Source organism: Eufriesea mexicana, unplaced genomic scaffold (genome assembly GCF_001483705.2).
Source record: "Eufriesea mexicana isolate 0111107269 unplaced genomic scaffold, ASM148370v2 scaffold3780, whole genome shotgun sequence".
Classification (NCBI taxonomy): Eukaryota; Metazoa; Arthropoda; class Insecta; order Hymenoptera; family Apidae; genus Eufriesea; species Eufriesea mexicana.
This window is the reverse complement of record NW_016911795.1, coordinates 1,304,408-1,324,629: the sequence shown is the minus strand read 5'-3', so window position 1 is coordinate 1,324,629 and position 20,222 is coordinate 1,304,408. Positions and strand designations below refer to the sequence as shown.

Below are 20,222 nucleotides of genomic sequence, written 5' to 3'. Positions count from 1 at the left end.
GATATTAATATTCATCATATGCAAAACAATTATAATTATCATTCTTAATTTGATCAATCCTTAATTTTTCGTACAAAGAGCACATTTCACTAAAAAATAAATAGTAAAATAAGTTAAGGTGTGAGTGTATACAATTGCTATTATTACGTTAAATTTTTTTATTATTAAAATAAGAATTCTAAATTGTAAATAATTTACCTTCGTGATGTCTGATCTATGACTGTTAAATTGAATAGTTCTAGAACTTTTCCAACATTTGTTATTGCTTCTGTTTACATAATTTTACGAATTCTATAATATTATTAAAAACTAACAATTTTATCCAACAATTAGTAAATCACATCGTTGAAAATTATCTGCTACTTTTATATATAGGAACATTCAATTTCAATAACTTTAATATGTTTTTTATATAATATAATCTTGGACATTTTCTTTTATAAACTCACACTATATTTTATACTTATTCTTATTTAAATATTAAATTTTCAAAATCATAACTTTTAAATTTTTTCTGACTAAAAGAAAAAGTTACTTTCCGAAAAAAAAATACGTTATTATTAAATATTATGTTATAGATCTATAAGTTATAAATGAAAACTCTATTTCATTATTTTAATATCGGAAATCCAATTATAATGTAAAAAAGGAGATAGTTATATAGTTGAGATAAAAGGAAATACTAACTGTTAATTCGACAGATACATGACGCCATTTTGTAATTTATTTTTTTATTAAGTAAATTTGTTTTTAATTAACTTGTTACATATGTCACGTAAATATAAAATATGTAAATATATGTATTATCGAAATTAGATTAACTTCACATATTTTATAGTGCTATACATTACAATAATCTATAAATGAAAATACAGAAATATTTACAAAATGTATTATTAAAAAGTTAATTCTTGCTAATTCCTTTTTACACGTTATATAAGATTAAAAAATTGCTTATTTATTAATAAATAAAAGACATTAAAATTATTTATTGTAATTATTTTTTATATTTATAAAACAACAAATTTCTTTTTCATTATTTACGTAGTTATTTTATTAATTATTAATCAGGATCGTTTATCGAATATGATTACTTTGATTATTGCATATAAAAATAATATGAATGTTTGTAAAATTTTTTAAAAAAGGCACAATAATTCGATGTAATTAATAAATTAATTGATAAACTTTGTAATAATTAACTAATGATATATGTTCTATAATACACAAAACACAGTAGACGTAAAATCAACATGAATAAACGTGCGTGGAATGGAAGTAGTAATAGGATAGGGAGTGGGGAAAGCAAATAACGTAATGAAATTCCAATTTTTTAATGAAATACGTAGTAATAATCTGATTCCGAAAACTAGGAGGAAAACATCAATCTTCTTTTTATTTTTTATTGTTACTGTACGGAATTATCGCTTTCAAATAAAAATGAAGATTAAAAAAATTAATCATATGCTTCTTTTATAATCCATATTAATAACATATATTGAATGAAACTGAATAAAATTCAACTCACATATTGTTAGAATAGAAATATCTATAAGATTAAATGACAAACTGATAGATTAATAAAAATAGTATTGTAAACATAATTATTAATTTATTGTTAATTTGCAAATTTATAAGAAATTTAAATATTATAATTATTCGCAATTTAATATTATCTAAAATCACATATTTAAGTGAGAATCATATAATTGATATGCATGTGCAGTTATTCACTAATTGTAACCTAAAATATGCATTTAAATATCAATGAATACTTTAATACTTTAATTAATAGGGTTATCACGTTTCTTATCATAGTAGAGTAATTGGAAAAAAGAATAATCAGTTCATTTTATTTCATTTACAATTAACAGTTGGATAAAAATATTTGAATAAAGTAATATAAAAACAAAGTTTAATGAACACAGTTTTATAAAAATCACAATTACAATATATTAATTTCATTCATATCATTTTTACAATTTATGATATGTAAATTAAATGCAATTTCTTTCCCCATAACCAATATTAATATCTTTTTGTATATAATTAATACTTTGATAGCATTTTATTAGAAAAATCATATTCTCGTCATTTTAATTGCTTGTGCAAATTGTCTGCTAGTTTATTCATAAATTCAAATGTTTCTAAGTAATCAGATCTAGTAATATTATTTACGCCTTTGATACAAATTGCAAGATCTTTTGTCATGAAACCTGATTCAACAGTATTGATACAGACTGCTTCTAAAGTTTCTGCAAACTTTTTGAGCTCTTGATTATTGTCTAATTTTGCACGATGAAGTAAACCTCTTGTCCATGCAAATATAGAAGCAATAGGATTTGTTGAAGTTTCTTTTCCTTGTTGATATTGACGATAGTGTCTTGTAACTGTACCATGAGCAGCTTCTGCTTCCAAAGTACGTCCATCTGGACAAACTAAGACTGAGGTCATTAGACCTAAAGATCCAAATCCCTGTGCTACAGAATCAGATTGAACATCACCATCATAATTTTTACAAGACCATACAAAACCACCCTCTGATTTTATTGCATATGCTACCATATCATCTATTAGACGATGTTCATACCAAATGTTTTTGTCTTCAAATTGTGCTTTATATTCTTTATTATATACTTCTTGGAAAATATTCTTAAATCTGCCATCATATTGTTTAAGAATTGTATTCTTTGTGGAAAGATATAAAGGATAGTTCTTTGATAAAGCATATTGAAAAGAACTGTGGGCAAAGGCATAGATACTCTCATCTGTATTATATTGAGCTTGTGCAATTCCAGATGACTTGAAATTATGAACCATATGTTGAATCTTTTCTCCATTATCTCCAGTCCATATAATTTCAAGTTTGCCTGGTCCAGGTACTATGAAATCTGTAGCTTTATATTGATCTGCATGAGCATGTCTACCAATTATAATTGGTTGAATCCAACTGGTTATTAATTTTGGTATGTTTTTACAAATAATAGGTTCACGGAAAACTGTACCACCTAAGATATTTCTAATAGTACCATTTGGACTTTTCCACATTTGCTTCAAATTAAATTCTTTTACTCTATTTTCATCTGGAGTAATAGTAGCACATTTGATTCCTACATTATACTTTTTAATGGCCTCTGCACATTCTACAGTTACATTGTCGTTGGTGGCATCTCGATTTTGAATACCCAAATCATAAGTATGCAGTTCTATATCTAAGAATGGTAAAATAAGTTTTTCCTTAATAGAATCCCAAATGATTCTTGTCATTTCATCACCTAAAATATCAACTACAGGTCCAACCTAAAACAGATAGTATTAATACATAAAATACATGTATTCTATATATACAACATATATATATAATGCAGTCATATTATTATCAGTATATATACATATATGTAAAAACTCGTAATAATACGGAATTAAAAACATTATTTTATATATTTATTTAATAAATAAAATAGTTGAAAATAGTTAAAACAATACAAGATATCTCTTAAGATAATTCGATAATGTTACCATTGAAATTAATTAAAATTCATGTTATGGAATACATATCAGGGTTAATAGATATCGGTCATATAGCTTTACTGATCGCTTACCTTTATTTTCAACATTCCTGCGGAAGAAATCCTGGATGTTTTAAGAAATGAGAACGTAGAATTACTCAATGACTGGCAAATTTTTGACGATAGTGGCCGAAAGAAGACAACGTTGTTACTACCCAATTTAACATGAGCTACACTTTTTATAAAATGTACATTCGCTTTGATAAAACAGTGGGGCAAAAACATGGCAGTCTTATCCAGACAATCTTAATTTTCGTATTTCTATTTTCTTTTTTTTTAAAAAAACTGACGAAAAATCTTCGTAATATATTTCTTTAACAATAAAATTAAAATATACTTATATTTTCATTTATCCTAAATATACACTTTCAATTTCTTATATGATGTATGTCACGTATATTAAATTTTTACAATTTTCAATCATTACTTTTACTGTATAAATTTATTTTTTAAATAATAACGTGTTAAATTAATAGATAAATGTAATAAATTTAAAACTAACTAAATCAATTAAATGTATATTGTTTGAATCAATTAAATGATGAAATATTGTATTAAGAATAACTAATGATGTGTTATCATACTAATAAAACTCCTTATCTATCGAATTTTATATAATCTTTGAAGTTTGTACTCTAATAGGTAAATAATGTTTTCGTGCGAAAATTTAAATGCAATAAATATTTACTTTCATTAAACATGTCTATATAAATCACATTGCTTTTAAAGAAAATTTTACTAACCTTTAAAATCTAAATTAGCTTGTCATCTTGTAAGAAATTTTGTTTTACCAGATATTTAAAAATAAAATAAGCATATTCGAAATTAATATAAATTCAATTGTATAATTAATATATAAATTTTTCCCTGACTAATTTTACTTAAATCTAAGAAATGAATCTATTGAGCATTAATGAATAACAATTTTTATTGTCCTTCACATTTTCATTACATAAATATAAAAAAGAATTAATGTAAGGTTAGTGCAAGTAATAAATATATATTAGTAACACAAAGTACTATATTTTGTTAGTTGAAATAATTTTTTATGGTTAACATTAAGTTAAACAATCATACTTCGCTTAAAAAGAAGACATTACATTTCATTATTTTCCAAAAATTACTATATTAACTTTATTTAATTAATTTCACAAATTTAATCAATTTTATTTTAGGATTTCCTTTATGACTACTTAAAGATAATTTTGGATTCTTAAGCTATAACACAAATGAAAAGACAAGTGTCTGCATAAAATAGTTCATGTAAAGCGTTCTTTAAATATTGAATTGTCATTGGTTTGTTGAATTATTATAATAACTTAATAATTCGAAATAAATTGTAAATTCAATTATACACTAGTAAATGTTAAAAACAACGCGATCGGTTCTATATCAGAAACAAATTCATAAATATAATATGAATATAAATTTGAAGTCAGCTGCTTTAGTCATGAGTAATATCCAAAGTCATTAAACAAATTGAATTGAAAATATTTTTTTACGATACTTCATAGGTAAATTTGACAAATTTGAAGCTCAAATATCATATCTGTACGATATACAAAATTAAAAAATCGTTTTTCTCATAGTGCTATAAAATAATGAGATTCATAATGGGCAAATCTATACTGACAATAGCGTTCGTGATTCATGTGCATGGAGCATATCGTTGTGAATAATATATTGTGTACTCAACATCGGATCATAGGATGAAAACTCGAGTTTTCACAATCTAAATTCACTATGCCTCGAAAAACACTGAGAACATACCGATAATCACGATAACGTGTTCAAAATCAACGAAGTTCGTGTGTATTACAAAAATCTGACAGATTCATTACTTCGTGACAAAAGTGTGTGATATTTCTTCTTTTTCTTTTTTTCTCCATTTTACTTTTGTTCAACCTTCTTACCTCTTTTCTTCTCGCATTTACCTTCCCCTTTACGTTTTATCCCTTAAATATCTTATCTCCCATTTTCATCTGCCGGGTAAAAAAGAATACTCTTTACCCTTCCTCTCCTCTGTCTCACCCCCCCCCTGTCTCTTCTATCTTTTTCTAAGTCTCTCATTTTCTCCCCCTCTTCGCCGACACATCGCGTATTTTTCTTACTTTTACTAAATGTCCACGATAACAACACAATTTTCGGTTCTTTTACACAACGTGAACGTGGATGAGTGATTATATTTTCACACGATAGCCGATCGTCGGCTATTCTACCTTGTATGCGAGTGAATGCTCCCTACGTTTAACTGGTGTCAATGTACACACGGTGTAACGTTATCGTAGCATTGGCCAGAAAGCATTTCTAAAAGAATCTTCGTCCAGCTAGAAATTCGACATGATGAATAGCAGTGCTATGCTTAAGAAAGAAAGCAAAATGCGTATTCGTGCTTTTCCGGTGAGTACGACTTCGTTTGTTTTTCCCTTTTAGTCTTCGTTCATTTTTACCTCTTAAAATCTATTTGTTCTCGCGTTTTGTTTTTCTTTTCTTTTTTTACCTTCATTCAACTTCTACATATAAACTAATAAATACACGCTATTTCAATTTATACTTATATATGTATAGTTTGGTAACCTATTCTCTTAAATTACATGTCAAGTTAAAAATTCTAATTCATGAAAGTATATTATTTTTATTATTTGATATTTTGTAGGAAACCTTTTTGTGTTTCAAGCCATTATAGCACATAAAAATATAATTTAGATTACTTAATCATGGACTTTTGTTTTTGATCTTGTTTGTAATATTATATATTCTGTGATAAAGATGAATGTATCAGCAGTTGCTATAGTGGCATACAAAATAAAAGCAATGAAATGTAAATATTTCAATGTTATCATGTTTATTAATGAATTTCAATGTAATCTGTCAATAAAGTTTAGAACTGTGATCATTATCCACAAAATTTGTGATTGTAGAATTGTATCACTTAAGTTCTGTGACAAATAATATGACATTAAAAATTAATTAAATAACACTCATATTTAAACTTCTACATCAATTATTTATATAACTTTTTTTGTCATATTTTATATTGCATGTAATAATTAGAAAATATTCTTTGTATTTGTTATCATTATATTTTTCATCTTTATGTAATAAAACAATAAAGCATACAATTTATATTTATACAATGATAAAACAATATTGATGAATTAATTATTGTTATTAGCATAGTATTACATTTCTTTTATATGATAAAGATAATGCAAAAGTAATTACTAAAAGAAGGGAAAGAATTATAATTCAATCATAGGGAATATTTAAAAAAAACAGTTAAAATGCCCTACTAATATATAATATTTTTTTTAATTCATTAACCAAAATTCTACTAATGTTTGAAACTATATTATATAATTCAATGTATTCTATTGATTTTTTTAAATAGATCTAATTTGTGTATTAATAATCTTTTATTTTCAACTTTTTATCAAATTTTAGTTTTCAAATATTTGTTTGTTTTATAATTAATAAAATTAATATTGTGTTTGACATTTTTTGTAGACAACTATGGATGAAAAGTATGTAGAAAGTATTTGGGCATTACTAAAAAATGCTATTCAGGAAATTCAGAAGAAAAATAATTCAGGACTTAGTTTTGAAGAACTTTACCGGAATGCTTATACTATGGTTCTTCACAAATATGGGGAACGTTTGTACACAGGTTTAAAGGAAGTTGTAACACACCATTTAGAAACTAAAGTCAGAGAAGATGTATTAAGATCTCTCCACAACAATTTTCTTCAAACATTAAATCAAGCTTGGAATGATCATCAGACATCTATGGTGATGATTAGAGATATCTTGATGTATATGGACAGAGTATATGTGCAGCAGCATGATGTGGACAATGTGTATAATTTGGGACTTATCATATTTAGAGACCAAGTAATTGTTTATTAGGTTATTTAAAAGGTTTTAGTATAATTAAAGATTTATTGATATAATTATGTTATTTTTAGGTGGTCAGATATGGATGTGTTAGAGATCATTTACGAGAAACTTTATTAGGTATGGTAGCAAGAGAAAGAAGGGGAGAAGTTGTAGATCGTATTGCGGTAAAAAATGCCTGCCAAATGTTAATGTTACTTGGCATTAACAGTCGTCAAGTTTATGAAGAAGATTTTGAAAGGCCTTTTTTACAACAAAGTGCTGAATTTTATAGAGTAAAATAGTTTTTTATGTTTTTCAATGTTGTTATTGAATTCAGTATTAATGGATATTATCTTTTAATATTACCATTCATCTTTTTTTATTTAGATGGAATCTCAAAAGTTCTTGGCAGAAAATAGTGCATCAGTATATATTAAAAAAGTTGAAGCTAGAATTTGTGAAGAATCAGAAAGAGCAAAACATTATTTAGATGAATCCACTGAACCACGGATAGTAGAAGTTGTAGAAGAAGAACTAATTAAAATTCATATGAAAACTATTGTTGAGGTATAATTATTTTTCTACTATTGTAATATTCTATATTGTTGTATAAATGAACAAATTAAAGCAATTTATTTTTTTTATTTAAAGATGGAAAACAGTGGTGTGGTACACATGCTCAAAAATCAGAAAACTGAAGATCTTGGTTGCATGTATAAATTATTTTCAAGAGTTTCGGATGGTTTGCGTACAGTGTGCGACTGCGTTTCTCAATTTCTTAAAGAACAAGGACGTGCCATGGTTCAAGAAGAACATGAATCGACAACGAATGCCGTTCTTTTTATACAAAATTTATTGGATTTAAAAGATCGTTTCGATCATTTTCTTCATTATTCGTTTAACAATGATAAGAATTATAAACAAATGATCGCGTCTGACTTTGAATATTTTCTAAATTTGAATACAAAAAGTCCAGAATACCTTTCACTTTTCATTGATGACAAGCTGAAAAAAGGTGTTAAAGGGGTTAGTTCTGTTAATTATATTTCTATAAATAAGTACTCATGGTAGGTAATATTATGAAAGTTAAATAAATTTTTTATATCCTACAAAGGTTCATTATATATACATAAAATATAAACTTTATTTATTGTATCTCCATTTCTAATATTCAATAATGCAATTGTAGATAATGATAATTAGTATTTGTTATAATAAATTTTAGATGACAGAACAAGAAATTGAAGGTATCTTGGATAAAACTATGGTTTTATTTAGATTTCTTCAAGAAAAAGATGTATTTGAACGGTACTATAAACAGCATTTAGCTAAACGTCTTCTTTTAAATAAATCCATGTCCGACGATAGCGAGAAAAACATGATATCCAAACTTAAGGTAATGTTTACTTTTTTTATTCAATTTATTTTCTTTTTTAGTTTATTAATAGTTATCTTTATTATAAACTATTTAAGAATTAATTATTATAGACTGAATGTGGGTGTCAATTCACATCAAAATTGGAAGGAATGTTTAAAGATATAACAGTTAGTAATACCATTATGGATGAATTCAAGGATCATGTCCTTACATCTAATGTAAGCAGTTGTAACTTATAAAATACTAATGATTGTTTCATAAATAATTGTTGTTCAATTCTTTTTCTTACAGACAAGCTTGCATGGTGTGGATATAAGTGTAAGAGTTTTGACAACCGGGTTTTGGCCAACACAGTCTGCAACTCCAAAATGTAGCATGCCAGCTGCTCCACGTGATGCTTTTGATGCCTTTCGACGTTTCTATCTCGCTAAACATAGTGGTCGGCAATTAACATTACAACCACAATTAGGTTAGTCAATTAGCACTGTCCTTTATTTTTAGTAATTCATATTATGGCCACTAAAGGAGATTAATGTAACATTTCTAGGTTCTGCGGATTTGAATGCTGTATTTCATGGACCACGAAGAGAAGAAAGTAATTGTGGTGGTTTAGATACACCATCATCTTCAAGTTCCATTGGCAATGGAAGTAGTAGTTTATATGGTAGTGGAATATCCACTAATGGTAGTATTTTAAGCCAACGTAGCAGCAGTTGTGGAAACACAAGAAAACACATAATTCAAGTATCAACTTACCAAATGTGTGTTTTGATGCTTTTCAATAAAAGAGACAAATTGACATACGAGGTTAGTTTGAATAGTAATTTTTATTTCTTAATTTCTTCTATGTTGAAATACTGATGTTTTATGTTTTTCTATACAATACCTAAAACGTTGTGTAGGAAATTCAAGGTGAAACCGATATTCCAGAGAGAGACTTGGTTAGAGCATTACAATCTCTCGCAATGGGTAAAGCTACACAAAGAGTACTATTAAAACATCCTCGTACAAAAGAAATAGAACCTTCACATTATTTTTGCGTCAATGACAGCTTTACCAGTAAATTACACAGGTGCACTAGTTATATTATCATTGTTAAAATCAATTATCGGTAACTCTTTCAATAATATAATAGTTGAATTTATTTGGTATATTATTTCTAAATTATTTATTATTCCTTCTAGAGTAAAAATTCAAACAGTAGCCGCGAAAGGTGAATCAGAACCTGAAAGAAGAGAAACTCGTAACAAAGTGGATGAGGACAGAAAGCATGAGATAGAAGCAGCTATTGTTCGTATTATGAAAGATAGAAAACGTATGCCTGTATGTAATATTATTTTCATAATTTATAATTATTCTAATATTCTAAACTTTTTTATTTTATATTGATTTTTCTCTGTTTCTTTTTCTTCTTTTTTAGCACAATATACTTGTAACAGAAGTAACAGAACAATTAAGAGGTCGATTTTTACCATCACCCGTAATAATTAAAAAGCGTATTGAAGGTTTAATCGAACGTGAATATTTGGCACGCACGCCAGAAGATAGGTTCGTATCAAAATTATAAATTATATTCAGTTTTTTCTTGTAAAACTTTTGATAATTATTTTCAACATTGGTTTCATTAACTCAATTACAGAAAGGTGTATACGTACGTTGCTTAATTCTCAAATTTAAATGTTGGATCTGTACAAACATGTAAGTAATCTGTAACAATATCTACGCCTTTATATATTTCTTTAATGTTTCATTACATTTTATTAACTTATACATTACATTATTAATTTTCCATTTGTCCATTGATAAAAGTTGTTATCATTTCTAGTGTTCTTTTACAAACATTATTAAGATGATCACGAACGAGGCATTCCACATCACAGCCGTATACAACTCGGGCAGATTATTGATTCAACATTCCATTAATTTATGGTAATTGTTCACATAAGTTAATTTCTATTTTATGTTTTAGATTTTGATAATATTTTATATTATCTGTCTACTTTGAATATAATTATTACATATAGTATATGTTATATATTAATCTTAGTAATTCTATTTAATTCAAAACCTAAAATTTAAAATAGAATTTCATCAAGAAAAATCAATGATTTTATAAGATCAATTGAAATTAATTGATGTTGATTGCCTCGAAATTTAAAGAGAATAATTACGTATATATTTGGTAATTGGATAGTTTGGTGGAAAAGGTTGACAGGAAAATAATTGAATAATTTAGAATGTGTACTTTCAAGTATAAAATCAAGTACATACTATAAAATTCTTAATAATCCTCTTCCCTTACTTCATTTCATCGTATTTCAGTTGTATGTTTGATTTAGATAAGTATATAAAAACACTTGCTATAAATCAAAATTGTAATTTAAATTCAATAGAATTTAGTTGAGTATCATATACAAATATTTATTAGTGATAAATCGAAAATTTATAATAACTAAAGTTATAATCACTAAAATTGCTTTACTCATTGTGCGTATTATGATTCAGCAATTTTTTACACTTATAAATTTATAATTGTATTTATAATCAAAAATAGTCTACATGAATATAGTATAAATTTGATTCAACTATTAGTCTTATGCGATGATTTTATTTACATTCGTGATTATCTATTATATGTGTACATAAACAGAGTAAATGTATACTAAGAATATATTTGCCTCATTTTCAGTGTTTGATTACTTTATTTTAATCATTTCCCATGTCCTAAAACTTTATCATATTTTCTTTTTTCAAAAAATTTTTATTTTTTTATTAAATTAGTTATTGAAAATAAAACAAACTATAAGTATAAAAATTGATAGGTTCTCTATGAGTTCTACCTCTTCCACCTAGCTTATCAGTTATTTGACTTCAATTGAATTAATCCAATTCTTCGTTAAATCACAGAATATTTATTATAGTATGCCAAAAGTGGAATCTACGAATTTGTAACAGATGCGGAGTTTACTGATGGAATTAGAAACAGAGTGCACGCATGAGCTTATACAAAAGACGAAGAACTTAATAAAGGAATGTGAAAAAATATATAATTAAGAACCATATTATTGGGTTCAATGAGCTCGCGTGCCGGTAAATGAAAATCATGTGAAATGCATCATATTTTTATTTTCATTTATATCTTTATTTATTAATATAGAGTTTTAATATTTAAACAAAAGGTTTTACCCTTTCTTACGCGAACTGAATAAAAAATAAAACTCTGTAAAAGCAATCCTTAGTTTCAACACATTTTAAATACAAGAATATCATATTAATTCTGTATGTTCCTTTTTTATTCCATTTTCTAACAATTTTCGCAAAATTAAATATAATCATACCTCTTTATTACTTATATATGCACATAATCGATGCGGTAAGGTATATTTAAAATTGTTTAAATGCTAATGCTAATATTTCAGAATTTACAATTGAATTATTTTATAGCATATGTAGTAATCTGTCACATAAAATAACAAATTAATGAAGATATTAATTTAATTTCTTACTATTTAATGGAATAACATTACATTAAAGAAAGAAACATATATGTAAAGTAATTCAGTTATAATTGTATGGAAAATAAGTTACAAATTAATATCTTATATTAGACGATGGAATTATATTTTCAAGATAACATTAAGAAAAGTACTCTTAATTAAAATTAATATCGAAATACGATTACAGTATCAGTATGATCAATTTAACAATTTATAAATTTTGACTACATTTGGTGCTTCTAATTTTAATTGATCTGATTCAAAATTTATGCATAACTTGAAGAGTTAACATGTTCATAATGTATCTTTAACACTGGAAGTAAATGCATTATTGTATAATGTTGTATTTGTTCATAACAAATTGTAATTGCCTTAAATTTGACAGAAAAAAGAACAGGTGATATTTTTCACGCTTCGTGGAATCATATGGATTATATATCCATATAACTTCAAAATACAAATTGTATACAATATCATACAGTTAGTTTATTATACTTTTACTTTGTTCTGAAAAATTTGTTAATCCACTTTATAAACCTTACAATTTGCACATATTAATATCATTGTCAGTGATTAACCAATACTGTACACATGTATCTCAATCAATTTGTTTTTCATGTAGCAGAGAAGTCTTATATTGGTTTGAATTAAATTAGCTGATGGGCGGCAGGCATCATGGTGAGTAAGATCAGTCACTCGTGGTTATTCATTAGATGACGACGATTCCCGCCTTTTTTCTGCATGCTTTTTTGTGAATTCTTCTGCATTTTTTAAAAACTTTTTTCTATCCTTTAAAAATTCTTCTGCAAGATCTGCTCTTAATGGATGCTCTGGTTCAGGATCATTAACTAATGCTATCAAAGCTTGTACAACTGTAAATAAATTAATTATGTATTGTTTATTTTTTCATACTATCAAACAATGTATTCAAACAATAAATTCATAAATTCAACAAATTTACACAAAGTTTTACCTTGGTCTGCTTTTGTTGCTGGTTTCCAATTTTCAGCGCTTATAATTGGTAAACATACTTGACCTTTTTCATCCACATTTGGATGATATATTTTTGTTTTAAAATTTATCTTTGGAGGTTTAAAGGGATACTCTGCAGGGAAATTTATTTCAATACGAAATGCGCCTTTATTGTATGGTGGATTATCCTAAAACATTTTAAAGAATTAAAATGATAAATATTTCTAAAAGATGAATAACAAAAAAATACACAGTAAATGTAATTAAGAGTCATATTATTATGTTACCGGTTAAATTTTGAAAATGACATATACAATCATTCCAATGTTTCCAAAATCAAATTGTAGTACAGCATTGCGTATATCTAACTATAGTTGTCTTTACAAATAGGATTAGGTTAGGTTAGAATAGATTAGATTATATCTCTAAAATAGATGTATCTCTAAAAACATACCGGCAATATGAGGCCTTGCCAAGTGAGAATATTTGATTCATCTACTTGAATATTTGTAAAATTTTTCATTGCCGAAGCTCGTAAATCACCAAGTTCCTGAAGAAATAAAATATTTATTGTTCCAATTATTACTAACAACCTAATGATGATATAAATATTCTTTAAATAAATATTAAAATATATGATTTATTATGTTGTACATTTAAATGTTGTACACAATGGAGATAAATATTAAATAATAGGAAAAGCATTGGTGCTCTACATCATCATGGAAAACCTAGATATCACTTAAGAAGATTATATGAAAATTAATTCTGTTAAACACCCACATGATGATTATGTTGAAATGTTAGATTTTATTTTACAATGTTTTTCACATATCAGATTCAATGTGTAATCATTCCTATTGACAGAAACTTTGATTTACCTTTTGCAATCTTCTTGTAGCCGCCATTTTGAAAATAAATTCTTCTAAAAGTAGTAAAACTTATTAAGTTCCTTGGTGATGGCTTCACAGCTATTCTATCTTCGAAAATACCCTAGTATCTGTCTACTGAAGTTTTTCAAGAACAAAACACTATAAATTCTTCTTTGTTGGATTTTATTTCAAAACACAGCTTCCTCATCGATGCAAATGTAGATATTTACTGCTAATCACGAATATGAATTACTGTCCATCCATTCCTTTAGTATTGTACGCGTGCGTACATTACGATTTATACATATATACATATGTATACTTAAATCAGAGTTAGGCCAAAAATTTAAATGGTTATATATCAACTAAAAAGTAAACTAGGTAAGATTATTTAATATTTTAAATGCTTTAAGAAAATTTTTTAAATGTGTAGTATAGTTCTCAATAATATGTACATATTGCTTCCGAATTAGTTTGGACAGAAAAACATTATGAAGAAAATTGATATTTTTTTAGATGTTTTTTAAAATATTTTTTGACACAGTAGTTGATATGAAGTGTCAAGTTTTATGAAGTAAATAAATTCTGAATGGATTTTATTTAATATCAAATATCAGATATTACGATAAAAATATTACGAATGCATTGGTTCATATGTTTTGTATGTATAATAACAAAAAATATTTTATGAGAAAAGGTTAATGATAGAAGCTATCATCATGTCAAAGGAAAATATTAATTTACCGAAAGTACCAAAAGATTTATGTTTTTCCGAAATAGATTTTCTTCAAGTAAGTTAATATTAGAATACTCTTTGACTCTGCAATATATGTTATTATAAAATTGTTCTAAATTGACAATTCATATTTTTTAGCAAAATTTTAATGTGGATATCTTCCTTCAAGAACACAGAAAAAATACGAAATTAGAAACCATGAGAGACGATCTTGGAATATACTTAAAATTATTAAGATCTGCTATGATTGATTTAATCAATAGAGATTATACAGATTTTGTAAATTTATCAAGTAATATGATAGGTTTGGATAAAGCTATTAATGATTTACAAATACCTTTAGGTCAATTAAGGGAAGAAGTAATGGTAAACTAAAACAAATAGTACTTATTTGTTAAAGTATTAAATTTTTGTACGATGTTATCAATAATATTTTTTTTTTATAGCAAATACAGCAAACTCTAGATGATGAAATTATATCAATTATTCACAACATGAATGAGAATAAGAAAGTTCAAAAATATAAGCGAAGTGTGTTTAGCTTACAACATATTTATAAGTCCTTAAATAAACTTTCATCAATATTATCTTTAAATACATTCCTTGAAAGTTCCATTAAAATAGATATTTTAGAACAAGCTGCTGCAGAATTTAACCAGTTACAGTTTCATATATCCAGATGCGAATTAAGCATTATTAATGAGAAACATGAAGTATGTCTATTCATAGTTGATAAGAAATATATCTCTCCTCATAGAATACTCATTGTTCTTATTACTGAAACAAATGTTATGTTATAATAGGAAGCTGAAAAACTTGAGAATTCTTACATGACATTTCTCAATGAACTTTTCTTGGCATGCATACAAGAAAAAAATTCTACATTATTAATTCGTTGTTTAGGAATTTATGTTACACTTGATAAAATGTCTGATGCAGAGATTTTAGTGAGAACGGAAATTGTTGGTCCATTGGTTCATAACATAATTAGTATAGAAAACTTACAAACTGATTTGTTAGGCCTACAAAATATATACAATAAATTGTTGAGTATTTTACATGTAGAACTTAAACAATTGTTAGATCTTACAATGTATCCAAGGTATATATTTTATTAAATCAAAATTAAGTATATTATTGCATAAGGATACTTTTAAACTTTTTTTTACAGATTTTCTGTGAAAGGTTTCAATTTTTTGGTGAACAGTTTTTGGATTGATGTAGAAGAAAAAATTAATCAATATGTAAAATGCATTTTTGCTCCTGGAGATCCAATATTATTTCATTCTGTAAGGAAATAAAAAAGAATTTTTATTATAATAGTATTACTATTTAACATTTCATAATTTTAGAGATATGTAGCAACATTGGAGTTTTTAGAAAAGCTGGAAAATGAATGTGTTACATCTGAATCATTAATTGCATTAAAAGAAAATTCACAGTATAAAAACTTTCTGAAAAAATGGAATTTACCAGTATATTTTCAAATCAGATTCCAAGAAATAGCTAGTAAAATTGAAACAATTTTAACTGAACCAATATCACCAACATCTGTAAGAGGAACACTAGAATCTCTTGTACAAAATGATTTTTCTCTTTGTACAACTTATGTCATATGGGAAAATTTGCAAAAAATTTGGGATAATGATATGTATCTGTACCAACTCTTTCATAAGTAAGTTAACTATTTGGTTATTTAAATTTAGTCATTTAAAAGAAATTCATTCATTTATAATTATGACATTAAAATAATCTGTTGTATTTTATACCTAGATTTTGGAAATTTAGTCTTCAAATATGCGCTAGATATCAAATATGGACTCAAACAGTACTAAAAGAAGTATACTTAGTTCTTTTTCAAATAGTAAAATATATGAGAATTATTTATTATATCAGTTATGACCAATAATCATAATTTTTTTTTGTGTATTAAGGTTTGGCCAATAGAAAATGAAATAAACAATTTAAATAAAGTAGAACATTCCACAAGACTTAACTTCTTAATCTGTTTATATAAAGATACAGAAAAATTTGTAAATATACTTCCATCAATTTTGGAAATAGCTCAATTAAAACTTAAAGAAGAAACTTCAACAGTATTGAAATTATTAAAAGGTTATAGTATAACATGTAAATATTATTATTGTCAAAATCTTCTTTCTCATTATGTATGCATTCTTTAATAGATTCTCTTGATGAAACAATAAACAATTTAAAAAAAATTTGGCCACAAATTACAAAAGAAATTGTGAATGAATTATTGAAACAATGTGTAATGCATCTGAAACAAGTCAATGATATACCAAGATTATTTAGACGAACAAAACGAGATGTACCAACAAAACCATGCACTTATATTAAAAATACTCTTGCATTCCTCATCAATTTTCATGCAGATTACAAAAAAGTAATACCAACTAATGTTAATTGTTGGTTGGAATTAGCTCTTTCTTTGTTAACTGAACAGTAAGTAAAAAAAATACAAATAGATAGTATTACTAAATAGCATTTTGTAATATTTGTAAAATTTATGATATTTGGCTGTTACAGTTACTTAGCTTCCGTAACAGACGTCTTAACTTCAGTGCAAATAACTGAAGAGAGTTTAAGAAGATTAAAACAAATACGTGATAAGTCAATGGGGTCTCTTTCTTCCGAAGTTCAAGGAATCAGTGATAATGAAAAAATACGAATCCAGTTACAAGTTGATGTACAAGCTTACGTCAATATGGTAAATTTTTCTAATTAATAAATCATCTTTTGTTGTATAAAACTTACATTACATTATACATATAAATTACATTTTAGATTACAGACATGGAAATTTCAACTTTAAACGTACTTCATATGAAAGACCTGTTACACATAGTTGAAACAGCAACAAAAAAATAATATTTTGTTTCTCCTATTTCTTTTATTTTTAAATAAACTAGCTTAAACTTTGTTTTACTACCTTATTAGCTGTAATAAAATAGTATTTATATAATATTTTAGTTTATATGTATATATGTTCATTATTCAATATTTTCTTTCTTTTCAATTTTTTGATAATTCATGAAATTTTGAAAAATAAGTATCTAACTCATTTATTTAACAGACATTTAATATATTATATACATAGATATATTTATATTACAAAAGTTTTACTTATGATCTAACTGTTTGATTATAAAATATGCAATTTTTATTATAATAAGCTCTGATCCCAAGAATCACTTTGTGGTAATTTAATAGCAGTTATTGCATCCTGATGAGGATAGAACGGATGCCACCAATCTATAATTTTATAGTTAACAACATGATTTAAAATAACTTTGTTTGTTAATGTATTAGGAATATTAGATGTTCCAAAACCAAGTTGTAGTTGATGATCTTTAAAACCAGGCATTAAAGTCATTGATACTGATTGTAGAATCAAACCATTTACAGGTGGCAACATACTGTATTTTAAACAAATTACCTATAAATATTGCATAAATATAATATCACAAGGTTATATTGTACATTACAAATAATTATCTTATATTAAAATACATACCCTAAGTACTTTACATCCTTCTTCTAGATTTACAGCTACATCTTCCAACATTTCGAGAAAATCTGTCTTTTTACCATTTATCTTTGTTTTTTGTCTTAATAAGTTATTGGCACCTTTGGGCAACTCTTTCAATTTAAAATAAAAATACCATAATGTTTTTCTTTCCTAAGAAGAATTTTGAATAATTAATTTATGTATAATAAATTTTATTAAACATTCTTTAGATTCATACTGAAAGTATCCATAATTCTTGAATTGCAAGAATTAGAAATACATAACTTCATAACTACATCTATTCAGCATGATCTAATATTAATATTTTATATACTTTTATGCTGCATACTCTATGCCACATAAGACAACATTGTCTTTTTACAAGTGAGTGTAGCTCATTTTGTCCTAAATAGAGCAAATCATCAACTTTTCTATTCAAAGCAAAATAAGTGTAATGTAATGTCCTAATAACACAAGCACGAAGTCCATGTGTACGAACCATACATTGTGGTTGTAGGCGTGGTGGTAAACCAGGAACAAATCTATAGTAACTGTAATTTTATATTTTATATTTAATTGTAATTTATACTTTACTTAATATTATCATATTACATACTCAACCAGGAATTATATCCTTACATAAAGAAAAACTTACGACTTATACAAATGAAACCAAAATTTTGCTGTTGTTACTACATAATAAGAACTCTTACATATTTGAGCAAATTTTCCTACAGCTTCTGGACTAATGTACTCAGATATAATAAACCATATATCCAATGGATAATCTATACCTAAATAATGTAAAAATATAATTTTCCATATAGTTCAAGAATTTTAATTCTATTATTTCTTAATTCTTTTATATTTTACCTTCTTCTTCTATGGTATTTTTAAAGCAATTTTCTTTTCTACTTCTCCTTTGATTTAACACACCTATAGAAGAATTGAAAGTTAAATGAAAATAAAAAATTAAAAATTTATAACTGGATATTTTTGAAAATATATACCTGTAGTATTTTTTTTCAACTTATTAAACTCGTATAAATGACTCTGATAATTTTCATTCATTTTATTTCCAAAGTTTTTTTCTGTTGTTGTTTCTTGCTTCACTATAAAAGAATTGAATGAAACAATTCATTAAAAATTATTTTTTTCACATCACTAAGAAATAAGAATAATTTTTTCTATTAAACATAAATGGCATAACACAAAATTGATTGAAATGTATATTAATAAGGTAACCTTCAGAGGAAATATTTTTCACTGCCTTTTTAAATCTCGCATGCATTCGTGATGAATTTGCAAAGTCGTCGATGGTTATATCTGCCATGAAGAAATAAAATGTTATTTTATCAATATATACACTTTTTAGTAATATATGAATAGAAAAATTATTTTGAAATAATTATAAAACGATGTTATTAACCTCCAATTAAATTGTCATTGCCATTTTCAGCATTTACTTTTTTGCTAGATTTTTTCCTTAAAATAGGCATGTTGTTAAGTGCTACGTTACTATATCTATAAATTAATCAGGTACCAGATGTAACAAAATAAAACTTAAAATTTATAGCTATTTACACTAGTAATAATGACACTGTAAACACCTACCGCACTAGGTAAAGTCGATAAGAAAGTTGTTTCATTCTATACCATAGAATGATATCTCGTTGCATAATATATCATTGCATTCACTACGATTTCATGTTCTAGACAAATTTTTAATTTTAGTAGAAGTCTGTAATAATTAAAAGAATGAAAACAGTAATTTAACTTCAATCCATACA

At 25.7% G+C, this 20,222-nt stretch overlaps 5 protein-coding genes across 10 annotated transcripts; 2 read left to right on the top strand and 3 right to left on the bottom strand.

Annotated features, from left to right (window-relative positions):
• Positions 1-2,043: 2,043 nt before the first annotated feature.
• On the bottom strand, positions 2,044-3,876 carry Idh (isocitrate dehydrogenase [NADP] cytoplasmic). The gene is made up of 2 exons (XM_017905271.1): positions 3,603-3,876; positions 2,044-3,300 (listed from the first exon to the last, which is right to left on the bottom strand). The coding sequence occupies exons 1-2, from the start codon at positions 3,792-3,794 to the stop codon at positions 2,092-2,094; spliced, it is 1,401 nt and encodes a 466-aa protein (XP_017760760.1). The 5' UTR covers positions 3,795-3,876; the 3' UTR covers positions 2,044-2,091.
• Positions 3,877-5,257: 1,381 nt separating this feature from the next.
• Positions 5,258-11,996, top strand: Cul3 (cullin 3). 4 transcript variants are annotated; one of them, XR_001890460.1, is made up of 15 exons: positions 5,258-5,969; positions 7,077-7,460; positions 7,535-7,738; positions 7,833-8,012; positions 8,097-8,471; positions 8,671-8,841; positions 8,934-9,041; positions 9,115-9,292; positions 9,371-9,630; positions 9,726-9,895; positions 10,008-10,146; positions 10,244-10,371; positions 10,463-10,521; positions 10,649-10,752; positions 11,745-11,996. XR_001890460.1 is itself a non-coding variant. In XM_017905228.1 (14 exons), the coding sequence occupies exons 1-13, from the start codon at positions 5,910-5,912 to the stop codon at positions 10,485-10,487; spliced, it is 2,382 nt and encodes a 793-aa protein (XP_017760717.1). In that variant the 5' UTR covers positions 5,258-5,909; the 3' UTR covers positions 10,488-10,521; positions 11,779-11,996. The 4 variants fall into 4 exon arrangements, 3 of the variants coding, with proteins under 3 accessions (XP_017760717.1, XP_017760714.1, XP_017760715.1); XM_017905228.1 differs by lacking the exon at positions 10,649-10,752 and having other exon boundaries at positions 11,779-11,996; XM_017905225.1 differs by lacking the exon at positions 10,649-10,752.
• Positions 11,997-12,600: 604 nt separating this feature from the next.
• On the bottom strand, positions 12,601-14,482 carry Ubc10 (ubiquitin conjugating enzyme 10). Its single transcript, XM_017905325.1, has 4 exons — positions 14,174-14,482; positions 13,747-13,842; positions 13,294-13,480; positions 12,601-13,192 (listed from the first exon to the last, which is right to left on the bottom strand). The coding sequence occupies exons 1-4, from the start codon at positions 14,198-14,200 to the stop codon at positions 13,023-13,025; spliced, it is 480 nt and encodes a 159-aa protein (XP_017760814.1). The 5' UTR covers positions 14,201-14,482; the 3' UTR covers positions 12,601-13,022.
• A 401-nt stretch (positions 14,483-14,883) lies between these two features.
• Positions 14,884-17,792, top strand: Cog2 (conserved oligomeric Golgi complex subunit 2). The gene is made up of 11 exons (XM_017905357.1): positions 14,884-14,955; positions 15,039-15,266; positions 15,347-15,613; positions 15,704-16,002; positions 16,072-16,189; positions 16,253-16,575; positions 16,674-16,740; positions 16,835-17,015; positions 17,087-17,366; positions 17,451-17,631; positions 17,709-17,792. The coding sequence occupies exons 1-11, from the start codon at positions 14,884-14,886 to the stop codon at positions 17,790-17,792; spliced, it is 2,100 nt and encodes a 699-aa protein (XP_017760846.1).
• Positions 17,793-17,965: 173 nt separating this feature from the next.
• On the bottom strand, positions 17,966-20,141 carry fsd (transmembrane protein fates-shifted). Of its 3 annotated transcripts, none has more exons than XM_017905296.1 (8): positions 20,047-20,141; positions 19,678-19,758; positions 19,443-19,544; positions 19,306-19,368; positions 19,088-19,226; positions 18,767-18,983; positions 18,439-18,603; positions 17,966-18,360 (listed from the first exon to the last, which is right to left on the bottom strand). In XM_017905296.1, exons 2-8 carry the CDS (start codon positions 19,721-19,723, stop codon positions 18,088-18,090), a joined length of 1,005 nt encoding a protein of 334 aa, XP_017760785.1. In that variant the 5' UTR covers positions 19,724-19,758; positions 20,047-20,141; the 3' UTR covers positions 17,966-18,087. The 3 variants fall into 3 exon arrangements, with proteins under 3 accessions (XP_017760785.1, XP_017760783.1, XP_017760784.1); XM_017905294.1 differs by lacking the exon at positions 20,047-20,141 and adding an exon at positions 19,862-19,972; XM_017905295.1 differs by lacking the exon at positions 20,047-20,141 and adding an exon at positions 19,862-19,972 and having other exon boundaries at positions 18,782-18,983.
• Between the last annotated feature and the right edge of the window lie 81 nt (positions 20,142-20,222).

What these genes read in the sequence shown, in the direction of transcription:
- Idh (XM_017905271.1), bottom strand. Translation starts at nt 3,794, where the DNA reads ATGTTTTTGCCCCACTGTTTTATCAAAGCGAATGTACATTTTATAAAA. An exon ending in CAGGAATGTTGAAAATAAAG is followed by an intron (nt 3,301 to 3,602) that starts GTAAGCGATCAG and finishes TATCTGTTTTAG; the next exon opens with GTTGGACCTGTAGTTGATAT.
- fsd (XM_017905294.1), bottom strand. Translation starts at nt 19,931, where the DNA reads ATGCCTATTTTAAGGAAAAAATCTAGCAAAAAAGTAAATGCTGAAAAT. An exon ending in AAATACCATAGAAGAAGAAG is followed by an intron (nt 19,227 to 19,305) that starts GTAAAATATAAA and finishes TACATTATTTAG; the next exon opens with GTATAGATTATCCATTGGAT. An exon ending in AAGGATGTAAAGTACTTAGG is followed by an intron (nt 18,361 to 18,438) that starts GTATGTATTTTA and finishes CAATATTTATAG; the next exon opens with GTAATTTGTTTAAAATACAG.
- Ubc10 (XM_017905325.1), bottom strand. Translation starts at nt 14,200, where the DNA reads ATGGCGGCTACAAGAAGATTGCAAAAG. An exon ending in CTACAAGAAGATTGCAAAAG is followed by an intron (nt 13,843 to 14,173) that starts GTAAATCAAAGT and finishes TTATTTCTTCAG; the next exon opens with GAACTTGGTGATTTACGAGC. An exon ending in GGCAAGGCCTCATATTGCCG is followed by an intron (nt 13,481 to 13,746) that starts GTATGTTTTTAG and finishes AAAATGTTTTAG; the next exon opens with GATAATCCACCATACAATAA.
- Cog2 (XM_017905357.1), top strand. Translation starts at nt 14,884, where the DNA reads ATGTCAAAGGAAAATATTAATTTACCGAAAGTACCAAAAGATTTATGT. An exon ending in TTATTAATGAGAAACATGAA is followed by an intron (nt 15,614 to 15,703) that starts GTATGTCTATTC and finishes ATGTTATAATAG; the next exon opens with GAAGCTGAAAAACTTGAGAA. An exon ending in TACAAGCTTACGTCAATATG is followed by an intron (nt 17,632 to 17,708) that starts GTAAATTTTTCT and finishes ATTACATTTTAG; the next exon opens with ATTACAGACATGGAAATTTC.
- Cul3 (XM_017905228.1), top strand. Translation starts at nt 5,910, where the DNA reads ATGATGAATAGCAGTGCTATGCTTAAGAAAGAAAGCAAAATGCGTATT. An exon ending in TGCGTATTCGTGCTTTTCCG is followed by an intron (nt 5,970 to 7,076) that starts GTGAGTACGACT and finishes CATTTTTTGTAG; the next exon opens with ACAACTATGGATGAAAAGTA. An exon ending in AAGATAGAAAACGTATGCCT is followed by an intron (nt 10,147 to 10,243) that starts GTATGTAATATT and finishes CTTCTTTTTTAG; the next exon opens with CACAATATACTTGTAACAGA.